General features: G+C 51.7%; 2 protein-coding genes across 3 annotated transcripts in view; one reads left to right on the top strand and one right to left on the bottom strand.

Annotated features, from left to right (window-relative positions):
* Positions 1–6,459, bottom strand: part of EFCC1 (EF-hand and coiled-coil domain containing 1) — a 37,752-nt gene extending 31,293 nt beyond the window's left edge. For both annotated transcript variants that reach the window (XM_031935160.1, XM_031935161.1), the window contains exons 1-2: positions 5,125–6,459; positions 3,331–3,614 (exon numbers count right to left, since the gene is read on the bottom strand). In XM_031935160.1, the coding sequence (XP_031791020.1) occupies positions 3,331–3,614; positions 5,125–5,820 (980 nt within the window). In that variant the 5' untranslated portion in view covers positions 5,821–6,459. The remainder of the gene's footprint in view (positions 1–3,330; positions 3,615–5,124) is intronic.
* The window catches only part of KIAA1257 (KIAA1257 ortholog), an 83,554-nt gene continuing 76,740 nt past the window's right edge, over positions 5,162–11,975 (top strand). Inside the window, exon 1 of the mRNA XM_023215782.2 lies at positions 5,162–5,398. The gene's annotated coding sequence lies outside the window, so the exon portion shown is untranslated. The remainder of the gene's footprint in view (positions 5,399–11,975) is intronic.

Genomic DNA, 11,975 nt, shown 5'->3' with positions numbered 1-11,975 from the left:
AGGAAGGAAGGAAGGAAGGAAGGAAGGAAGGAAGGAAGGAAGGAAGGAGAGAGAGAAAGAAAGAAAGAAAGAAAGAAAGAAAGAAAGAAAGAAAGAAAGAAAGAAAGAGAGAAAGAAAGAGCAAAAGCAGAGGTGAATTGTAGCCTACAGTCCCTCCCCAGCCAGTAAAATGTCTGGCCGATGTTTCCGGGGTAGGAGAATCCAGGGGGACTTGTGCATATTACCAAACCCAACTCAAGCTTGTGGCTTGGGGCCATCAGGCTGGGCTGTGAGTCCTGCCCTTGCCACTAAGTTGCTGTGCCACACTGGACAGCTGCTTCCTCCCTGGTCTTGGTTTTCTTGTCTGTGAAATGCTAACAATAACACTTTTCTTTTAGACTAGTTCAGAGACCCCATGAGCTCACATGAAAAAGTGTCTGCTACACAGCTGATGCTCAATAAATGCCCATGGCTATTCTGTCTCCTCTCCTTTCCCTTCTTCTCAGAGTGAGAGCTTTGGGGCAGGTCAGTCCACAAACCAGCAAACTCTGACCATAGAAAATGGGCAGAGGTGGTCAACCTCCTGGGCAAGGTAGGGTTGAAAGCATATTTCTAGAGGGGCAGAGAAATGAGTGACACAGTCATCTGCCTAATCACTGTGTGCCCTTCACATAGTGTCACTCGCTCTCTGGTCCTCAATCTCCTCATCACTAGGTGTTTCCTTCAAAGCCTCTGCAATAGCTGCTCCTCCTTCTTCCTTACTAACAGAATCCACTCTTGGCTGGGCGCAGTGGCTCACGCCTGTAATCCCAGCACTTTGGGAGGCTGAGGCGGGTGGATCACCTGAGGTCAGGAGTTTGAGACCAGCCTGGCCAACATGGTGAAACCCCGTCTCTACTAAAAATACAAAAATTACCCAGGCGTGGTTGCATATGTCTGTAATCCCAGCTATGGGGAGGCTGTGGCAGGAGAATCTTTTGAAGCTGGGAGGCAGAGATTGCAGTGAGCCAAGATTGCGCCATTGCGAAAAAGCCTGGGTGACAGAGCAAGACTCTGTCTCAAAAAACAAACGAACAAAAAATAGAACCCCAGTTTTGTTTGAGACTGACTAACAGGACCAGCCCTTCCAGGTTTCTTCTTATGCCCAATCAGCAGATGCAAAGTCTGGAGGCACAGCAGCCATTGTGTAACTGTGAATCAAAGCACACAGGCAGTGGGGAAAAAGTGCTTTGACTTTTCTGCTTTGTGGCTGTGTGGCCTTGGGTACGTTACTTAACTTCTCAGTGCCTCATTTCTCACAATGTGTAAACTGGGGATAAAATGCCTACCTTGAACAATCTTACAGGGACTAAATGGTGCATTGGCTATGAATCCACTTTTTCTATTGTAAAGGGCTATGCCAATGTTTGTAGTCACTTGTAGCATTCTGCTATAGAGGACTAGTTGTGACTTTAGAAATAAACAAAGAAGAGCCCCTTTATTTCTCCTCCTGGATAAAGTTCCAAGGCTGGATGTGGGCCTCAAGCCAACCAGCGCTGCTCTTTAGCCATCAGCTATGCAAACAGGAAGTGGCTCTCCAAACACTGCACGCTGCAGGAGGCTGGCCCAGAGTCTGCCTCTTTGGAGGCCTCCCTCTAGCCCCATGCCTTCCCATCTCCCAGCTGTGAGCTCCTCAGATGTCCAGTAGGTTCAAGGCCATCCCTTCTGGCTGCCCCACCCCCAGCCTGGGCCAGACCACCTTCCTCTCAGGACCAGGATGGCAGGAGCCCCTCACTGGGCTCCGCACTGTCTCCTGCTCTCCCTGTCTGCCCATCTCTTTGTCACACTGTAGCCAGGGTAACTTTTTATTGAAATGTAAATCTGCTTCTGTCACCTCCTTGCTTAAAACTTTCCCATGGTTTCATGTTCTTTCTCTTAAGGGAAAAAACTGAAGTCCTTGCTGCCACTTTTCAGGCCCTAAATGGGCCTACCTCCAGCTCTACCCCTCCAGCCACTCTGGCTTCCTTTTAGTTTTTGAATGGTGCTAAGGCCCCTTCTGCCCTAGGACTTTGCCCGTACTGTTCCCATTTTCTAGAATGTTCTCTCTTCTCCTCTTTCCATCTGGCCCAGTAATATCCTACCCTCAAGTGTCACTTCTTTGGGGGCAGGCTGATGAGTGTCCCCCACATCCTTCCTGCTGCCACACATCTGTTCCTGTGAAGGTCTTATCTGCTCACAGGTGGCTGCTCAGGGCAGGGAATTCAGTCTGTCCTAGTCACATGGTCACATCCCTGATGCCTGGGATGGCCCCTGGCACAGAGAAAGTGCTCAGCAAATGTGTAGTCAGGCCAGCCGGCAGGCAGGGGTGCCTTGTGATTTGAAAGGGAGAGAGGCTCTGTCTACCAAGCATCTACCATGTGCCAGGCAGGACCCCATGGCCTCTTCACAGTCACTCCCGCAGGCAGGGACCCCAATCTGTGTTCTACCCAAGAGGAAGCAGGGTCTTCAAGGGGTGGTGACTTGCCCACACTCACACATCTGCCAAAAGTCCTGCCAAGATTTGAATCTGGGTCCCAAGTCCAGCTTCCTGCCCTGGTGGAGCTAGCACAGGCAGTCATTATACACCTGTTTCCTCATCTACAGAGTGGAAACACAGCAGTACCCACCTCACAGGACAGCTGTGAGGCTTAAACGAGTTAAGCCACATAAAGTACTTAGCTCAAGGCCTGGCACACAGCAAGTGCTTAGTAACTGTAAGCTATTATCATTATGATCGAATCCAGGAACAAATAAGAATAAGCACATTCAACTGCAATCTATGATAAACAAATAGAGGGTGTTTGTGGGTGAACAGGAGGATGGATGGACGGCTGGCTGGGTGGGTGGGTGGGGGGAAGGATGGATGATGGATGCATGGGTGGGTGGGGGGAAGGATGGATGATGGACGGGTGGGGGGATGGGTGGGTGGGTGAGTGGATGGATGGATGAATAGATGGATGATGGGTAGGTGGATAGATGGATGGATGGGTGGGTCGGTGAGTGGATGGGTGGATGGATGAATGGGTGAGTGGATGGATAGGTGGGTGGGGTGGGTGAGTGGATGGACAAATGGATGGATGGATGGGTGAGTGGGGTGGGTGAGTAGATGGACAGATGGATGGATGAATGGATGGGTGGGAAGATGGATGCAGAGCAAGCAATGGAGTAGACTTATGACTTAAGAAATGGAGAACTGACAAAGGAATGAAAGAACACATGAATAAACGCATGGAGAAACTGGGCAGCGCATGGGAGGGGGTTTGCACACCCGAAGTCTGGGAAAATGGGAGCCGAATTGGGGCACTTGGGCCCAGGGCCCGCGCCCCTGCTCACCTGTAGCGTTGCAGCTCCGCCTCCAGCCGCCGCACCCAGCGCTGCAAGCCGGGCACCTGTCGCGCCAGCACCTCCAGCTCTCGCACGCGGTGCAGGCTGCGCAGTACCACCTGCCGGGCCTCCTCCGCGCGCCGCCGCACCTCGGCTTGGCCACGGCGCAGCCACCCAGCGCGGGCCTCCGCCGCAGCGAGGGCGCCCTGCGCCTGCCGCAGTTCCCGCACCGCAGCCTGCGGTCCGCCGCGCTCCATCTCGTGGGTGCTCGCCTGGCTCTTCCAGAGCCCGACCTGCGGGGACAGGGCAGCAGGGGCAGGGGGTAAGTGCCCCAGCCACATGCACCAGACGAACGCCCGCCACGACGGCGGTCCCCATTCCTCCGCACCCAGAAGCGCGTGAGCACGTTTATGGCGCCTCCTGCTTCCGGGTGCCAGGCCCTTAGGTCCCGTGTGTCCAACCTCCTTTAACCCTTGCCACATCCCTAGGGAGGCGGGAGCTCTAATGAGTCCTCCTCTCCCCCCCACACCCTCCAGCGTTTTTTTTACTGATGAAGGAAACTGAGACACGACGCCAGTATTCTGTTCCCTCTGTGGTAGCAATGATTCTTCAACCTCGCACCTCTTCTCGGTCTACTCCTGTGTTGGCGGCGTTCAGCCTGCCGGGTGGCAGTTCCTCATCTCCTAGACTCCCCCCAGTGGCACTTCCAGCCCTCCCCGTGCCTGCTCACTAGAGGCTCCTTGAGGGCAGTTTCTGTCTTTCCTGGTGTGTTCCCAGAGCCTAAAACAAACCTGGCACATAGCAGGTGCTCAATAAATACCCGAGCATGAGCGATGCCGGAAGACCTTTCAGGCGCATCCCATGGCTCCCCGTACATTACTTGGGATTCCACATCAGGGGAGTACTTTCCCGCCTCCACCCTGGCTTCCATGCACACCAACACTGAAAACCACACCTTGCCACTTCCCTGCACTCTGCAGTGTCCTGAGCTAAAGCGGGGTCATATAACGTCATTTTCTTCCTGGCCTGTTGTCGCCTGGGGTAGGGGCTGTTCCTTTCCTCCTCTGACCCCTGCGGCCCAGTACTGCCCTTGGTGCACGGCTGGCACAGTGCTTAAGTGTTTGTCGACGGCTTCCAGATGCTAAGGCTGGGTCCCCATCTCACCCCATGGTTTCTTCTCAATAGCCCAGAGCGGGTCTGGTTCCCGCAGGCACTTGGTGGCCCGTGAGTGCCTGATCCATAGGCACTAGATATGGATAGTGTGAACCACCCTATCTATTTCTCACTTGTCTCTGTTTCTCCCGCAGGGAGCCCCGTAAGTCTTTGCTGATTGACAGAAGGAGCTGTCAGTCTACTCCAGGAGGCAGGGAGATCCTTAAAGGTGAGGTCAGGGCCTTCTTCACACTTCTGTCTCCTAAACCTCCCAGAAGCCTGGCAGGAAGGAGAGAGAAAGATGCTTGTTGAAAGGCAATGTGTGAGACTACCCAGACAGGTGCAATTCCTGGGTTAGAAGGGGCAAGATGCGATGATGCGGGGGTGGAGCAGAAAAGTGGGGTATGGTTGTCTGAATGTGACTGGGGTTTTCAGGAGTGGAATAGATGGTAAGAATAAGGTTGGGGACTGGAGTGGAATGGGGAGGAACAGGGCCAGGATGCAAGTGGGCTGAGGCGGGGTGGGATGGTGTAGAGCTGCCCTCTGTCTACCCTTCCTCTGCCTCTGTCCCGTCGGGCTCCGCAGCCAGCCAGCTTTTAGTTCGAGCCCTCTCCCGGGCGTTACCACCCTCCCTCCGCGGCCAGCGCGCACCTGCAGTGCTAGGCAGCGCGCATCACTGCTCTGCAGGGCAGCGCGCAGGTCCTCCACCAACTCGCGCAAGCTGCTATTCTCCTCCTCCAGCCGCGCAACGCGCTCGCAGTCAGGACCGCTGTCAGGGCCAGGCGCGCAGGGCGGGCGGCGGCGGCGGCGCGGACGGCGCAGGCGGATCTGCGTCTCGATGTGCTCGCTGAGAGCGCCGCGGGGCAGCCGGGGCCCCGCACGGGTGCCGAAGTAGCCGCAGAGGCGCGCGTGGAACTGGCGGAAGGTGAGCTCCGGCGGCTCGGCGCGCAGCGCCAGGCGCGCCTCTTCGTCGGTGTCTGAGTCCCCGTCCGTGGCCAGCTCAGCGGCCGCGTCCCCGGTGGTCACAGCTCTGGAGTTCGCGTCTGCGGCTGCCTCCCCGGCCGCGGTGGCCCCCTCCGCGCGCAGCCCCAGCACAGCGCAGAGGGCGCGGAAGTCGGCGCGGGGCAGGCGGCCGGCGCCGCGGCAGTCCAGGTGGTGGAAGACCTCCTGCAGGTACTGGTCCAGGCCAGTGGCCAGCACCACGATCTCGTTCTCCACGCCGCGGTCCAGCCCGTAGTGGTGCGCCAGGGCGCTCAGCAGCCACTGCGTGCGCCGCGCAGGTCGCCGGTACGGGTCACCTCCCGCGCCCTCCATGCCGGCCTCCGCGCCCGCGCTGCCCGGCTCCATCGCTCCGCCGCGCGCCTAGCTGCTCCGGTCCCTTTGCCCCGCCACTTCCAGGGGCGGTCCCAGAGTTTCTTGAAAGGAGGGGCTTAGCGGTCGCGATCTGGTTGGAGCGGCGCCGGGGACCGTGTCCAGCAGCTGCCCTGGCCTCACAGGGCGTCTGGTTTACCCCAGTTGCATTGGAGGGGCCTGGAGTAGGCGGTCCAGGAGCCCCCGGGACCCCCGCAGCGCCACTAGTGCCCGGTCGGCGTCCGAGTCTGGCTTCTCCGCGTGACTCCCGCGCTCTCCTCTCCTCACTCCCGGGGCGTTCCTGGCGTCTGCGCTTTTCCTCCCACTCCCGGCCGTCCACTCTCAACTCCCTCCTCCCTTCGCCCCGCCCGTCTGGCGCGGAGAGTTCGCCCTGAGACTTGGGCCAGTGGTTGGCGCGGGATCCGAAGCCCAGGAGGGCCTTGGGGGTGGCGGCCTCGTCCGGTTGCTGGGTATGTGCCCCCACACCGAAGCGTCACTCTTCCCCCTCTTCCCGGAAGGCCTTTCGAGGGTTGCCTGGCAAGCCTGCTCTCGCCGCCCTGTAGCTGTAGGTGCGGAAAAGCCTCCCCTCCGCTTAAATTCAGCTACCAGGTTTCCGAACCCACTTCTTGTGCCACCATAGACCTTGCAAAAAGCCCCAAGTAGTAACTGGGAAAGAGAGGGAAACAGGCTTGGAGAGGCAAGGGGTCTAGGTTAGGGGCACCCCGCTGGTCAGAAGCTTATCTGTGCTAACTGCTCTGTCCCGATCCCTGTTGGGGGTGGAGATAGGAATCTCGGGAAAGTGGTATCTCCCGGCCCTGCCACCTTTGTGCCTGAGGGTGCTGACTTGGCAGTGGGATCCGAGTTCCATCTCTGAGCTGGGGTTAGGTTAACAGGTTGATGATTGGCTGATGTTTTAGAACACATTTCTGGAAGATGAAGAAAAACCTGCTTCTTCTCTGGTGAGTGCTGGACTGTGTTCGCTTTCTTTTTCACGAGAGGCGTGCAGTGATATTGTGATATTGTTCACCTGTTACGTGCACGGGGAACGGTTATCCAGCCACGGTATCCAGCCACGCTGGAGCAAGAGGCAGACTCTTCAGCTGTTCCTAGCTATAACAGAGACGGAATCTTGCCTTGTGGATAACTCCGTGAGTTTAAATGTAAAATCTGCCGTTTGAAAAGCGATAGCGTTCTGTCTCCTCTGCCACAGTATCCCAGAATCAGCACTTTGTCCATTTGGCAAATTCGTACTTGTTCTTGAAGGCTTTGCCCAGAGTACATCTCTGCTGGGAAGGAGTTAAAGGCTTCTCCCCAAGCATTTTGGACATACTGTTTTAGGTTTGTTTTTAATTATAAAAGTAATGGCAATATGACAAAGTTTTTTTTTTGAGGCGGAGTCTTGCTCTGTCGCCCGGACTGGGGTGCAGTGGCCAGATCTCAGCTCACTGCAAGCTCCGCCTCCCGGGTTTACGCCATTCTCCTGCCTCAGCCTCCCGAGTAGCTGAGACTACAGGCGCCCGCCACCTCGCCCAGCTAGTTTTTGCATTTTTAGTAGAGACGGGGTTTCACCGTGTTAGCCAGGATGGTCTCGATCTCCTGACCTCGTGATCCGCCCGTCTCGGCCTCCCAAAGTGCTGGGATTACAGGCTTGAGCCACCGCGCCCGGCCTGACAAAGTTTTTACATCACATCCACTTCTTGGCTTCTACCTTAGAAAGCCACTGTGCACAGGATGTTCACTGCATCATTGTTTATTACAGTGAGAAACTGGAGGCAACACGGTGTCCATCAGATCAGCTAGGACTCAGCAAATGAGGATGAGCAGACACAGCAAGGCACAAGCTGATTGTGCACAACACTGATGCTTGCATAACAAGAACAAAAACACAAAAGACAATACTAAGTATTTTCTGCTGGGACAGGTGTATGTGAGTGCACAGAAGAAGATGGAGAGATTCATAAGTGGATTCAGTGGTTCTCTCTGCAGATGGGAAACACTGCAGTATTTACCTTTTGATAAGATGTGCTCATGTGTTTCTTTTTCTTGGCCGGGTGCGGTGGCTCAGGCCTGTAATCCCAGCACTTTGGGAGGCTGAAGCGGGTGGACTGCCTGAGGTCAAGTGTTCGAGACCAGCCTGGCCAACATAGTGAAACCCCTTCTCTACTAAAAATACAAAAAAATTAGCTGGGCATGGTGGCAGGTGCCTGTAATCCCAGCTACTTGGGAGGCTGAGGCAGGAGAATCGTTTGGACTAGGGAGGCAGATGTTGCAGTAAATTGAGATCCTGCCATTGCACTCCAGCCTGGGTGACAAAGCGAGACTCTGTCTCAAAACAACAACAACAACAAAAAGAACCTGATTTTATTTTATGTCAGTGCTGAGGGCTGGTAGCCCAGGCAAGAGTGCAACACCCTCCCCGCCCCCCATATCCCTGCAGCTGGTGAAGGAATCCTTTGAACAGTAGCTTTCCTGGGCCAGTCAATATTGAAAAGAAAGCTTTTAAATGTCTTGCTGGGAGCCTTTGCCGGCCTCTGCTCCCCTACAGCTCAGGGAAGTAAGGGTTGATAATGGTTTTCTGTCAGGCCTGTCTGTCTGCCCCGTGGTGTTACCAGGCACCTCTGAAATAATTCTGGTTGCATCCACAAGGTTTTTGTTTAAGGTTCAAAGTGAGCAAACTCGGAGGTCTCCTTGCGCTCTTTTGTATGAGCTGGGGGGATGGGCATGTGTCTGTGTAGGGTAGAGTCAGGGCTGTGGCAAAGAAATGATTTTCTGAAGTCAGTTCAGTATTGTTTGAGCCACTTCAAATAGTATATTGTTTAAAGTGTCTTTTAAAGGTCCAGGAAAACGCTAAAAAGCAAAAATCGTCCACTATTCTGCCACCAAGAGGGGACCACTGTGTATTTCTGATGTATTTATTTCCAAATTTTTCTATGTATTTGGGCATGAAAGAACTTTTTGGAGTGACTGAAATACTCTGTATTCATGGTATAGTGGTTGCATGACTGTGTACATCTGAATTTCACAGTGTGCAAATTGTAGCTCATTCAACTTGATATGAAAAGCACAGTGGAAAGGGCGCCATTGGGATCTTTCTTTGCACAGGAACTGAGCTTTGTAAACAGCTTGACTGTGGTTTCTTTGCAGACACTGCTCCAGAGGCTGCTCTGTGCTCCCTCAGAATGAACTATAAGGTGCTTTGTCATCCCCCACAGATGCCCACAGAGGTGATTTTCAGCTTTTCTCCACAAAAACAATACTGTGAACAGTTGGTGCCATATCTTGAGTGATTTATTACCGGGCCAAGGAGTGTACATATTTTATAAACTCACGATATTGTCAGACTGTTTTTTGGAAACTTGTGTTATTCTATCCAGAGCCCAGAATTGTCTGGGAATGTCCTTGGGCCATTATTTTCAGTGTCATAAAGCTTTTGGGTTTTTAGGAGTCTTGGTTAGTGGATTTGCTTTAGTGTTCAGACACCAAGCTTTACTTCTATTAAAAATAGGCCTGTTGTTAGGCAAAGATTTCTTAGATACAACACCAAATGCATGGTCCAAAAAAGAAAAAAATGATGTATTGGACTTTCATCAAAGTTCAAAACATTTACACTTCAAAAGATACTATTAAGAAAATAAGATAAATAAGAGACTAGAAGGAAATATTTGTAAAACATTAAAGCCAGTAAAGAACTTATATTCAGATTTTACAATGAACTCTTACAAGTGTGTTCTGGCTTGTAAGAACAAGTAACAAGAAGACAAACAATCCAGTCAAAAGTGGGTGAAAGATACAAACAGATATTTCGCCAAAGAAGTTGTATAAAGGGCCAACATGCACATAAAACAATCTCAGTATTCTTAATTGTTAGGGAAATGCACATGAAAACTACAATGAAATGCTATATCATACCCATGAGAATAGCTGTAATGAATAAAACAGGCAACAAATCTTGTCAAGAATTTGGAGAAACAGGAAACTTCATGTTATTGATGGGAACATAAAATGATGCAGCCCCTGTGGAAGATAGTTTGGCAGTTTCTCAAGATGTTAATCACAAAACGACCATACGACCCAACTATTCCACTCCTAGATATGGACCCAAGAGAGATGAAAACACATCCACACAAAGACTTGCATGGGAATGTTCATTGCAACATTGTTCATAAATGTCTAAATGCCCAAGCCAAATGCCCATTAACTGATGAATGGATAGGCAAACTGTGGTCTGTCCATACAATAGAATATTATTCAGTCATGAAAAGGAATGAAATACTGACACATGCCTCAATATAAATAAACCTCAGACACATAACAGTAGGTGAAAGAAACCAATCACAAAGCCAGAATACATAATGTCTGACTCAATTTATAGGAAATGTCTAGAAAAGGCAAATTTTTAGAGACAAAGTAGATATGGTTGCCTAGGACTGGGGGTTGGAACAGAGATTAATTATAAATGTGCATGAAGTCTTATTGGGGGATGAAAATGTTCTAAAATGAATTTATGACGATGGTTACACCACTTGGTTACTGAAAATTACTGAAAATCATTGAATTCTATGCTTGAAATGGATGGATTTTGTGAAATAAAAAATACTTCAATAAAGCTGTTAAAAATGGGGAAGGGGCAAGAAGAAGATGGATGTAACTGATTCCCAATATGCTTCCAGCTGCCAGAGTCTTGGGATAACTTCAGGAAGGCCTCGACATAACCTGTGGGAGCTTGGGAACCCCCCACCCGGCGGAGTAAGGAAGCAGGGATGGATTGTTCAGTGACGTTGAACACCTCCCACCCCTGGATGTTTGCCCCTCTGCTTACCAGAGGTACAGTCCATGTCTTCATCCCCTTGAAGTGGGGCCAGCCTCATGACTTCATTTGGTTAATGGCATGTAGCAGAGTGGCATGGTGCTGGTTCCACGCCTAGGTCCCAAGAGGCCTTGCAGCTTCATCTGTGCCCTCTGGGATCCCTGCTCTGAAAATGCCATCTGAGGAAGCCAGGCCAGGCTACGGGGAGATGAGGTGCCACCTAGAAGGAAGCTGGTGTACCATTGGGGGCGGGGGAGCCCATGGAGGGGAACCAGGGGGCCCGCGGAGAGCCAGCAGCAACTTCCAGACATGCAAGTGAGGCCTTCTGGCACCTTTCAGCCATGTTGGTCCTCCAGCTGAGCACAGCACAGGGAGTGAGCCCAGGCGAGGCCAGCAGAGAACTACCCAGCTGATGCATGGAGTGGTGAGAAATAACAAGTGTTTGTTGTTTGATGCCATTAAGTTTGGGGATGGTTTTATTCAGTAACAGATAATTGAAACAGAAGCCCCCTTTCCTTTGCTTCTGATCTGCCAGCCCTGAAGCCATCTTCACTGAGGTGGGGTTGTAGACACATCACTCTCTCACACCTGAGTAGTAGGTGGCACACCTTTGCCCTGACTTCATCCTGTGATGCTCTAGGTCTTGACCCAGACACCACCTCTCTCAGGGCAGTGGTTGCATATTCTGGTTGTGTAATACAATCTTGGTGGTAATTTAAAAATATGGCTCCTGTTCCTATTATTTATTGCACAACAAATCACCCCAGAACTTAGTGATTTAAGAGAGCAACAACTTACTTTGCTTATAAATCTGCAATTTCTCATGATGGAGACAGCTTGTTTCTGTTTCTCAGTGTCAGCCAGGGTGTCTCAAAGACTGAAGGCTGGGATCATTTGAAGTCTTGCACTCTCATATGTCTGGGAGTTGAGGCTGGCAATTGGCTGGGAACCATCAGTCACAACAGCTTCATGTGACCATTTCACGTGGCTGCTTGGGCTTCCTCACAACATGGTAGCTGGATTCCTAGCATGAATACTATACCTCAAAAGAACAGGGCAGAGGTAGATGGAATTTGTATGAGCTGGGCTCAGAAATCACATAGTGTCATTTCCTCTGCACTCTTTTGACTGAGGCAGTCACAAAGGTCTACCCAGTTTCCAGGGGAGGGTACTAGAGCCCCCCACTGGGTGGGAGGAATGTGAACCTCAGGATGTCTGCCAGAAGATTATGTGGGAGGGGATCTTTTGAGGTAGATGTCTTTGGAAAATACAATCTGCTACTGGTTCTTAAGCCCCACCTCTGGATTTTTTTTTTTTTTTTTTTTTTTTTTTTTTTTTTTTTTTT

The sequence above is a fragment of the Piliocolobus tephrosceles genome, chromosome 2 (assembly GCF_002776525.5).
Source record: "Piliocolobus tephrosceles isolate RC106 chromosome 2, ASM277652v3, whole genome shotgun sequence".
NCBI lineage: Eukaryota > Metazoa > Chordata > Mammalia > Primates > Cercopithecidae > Piliocolobus > Piliocolobus tephrosceles.
This window is presented reverse-complemented; position numbering and strand designations above follow the sequence as displayed.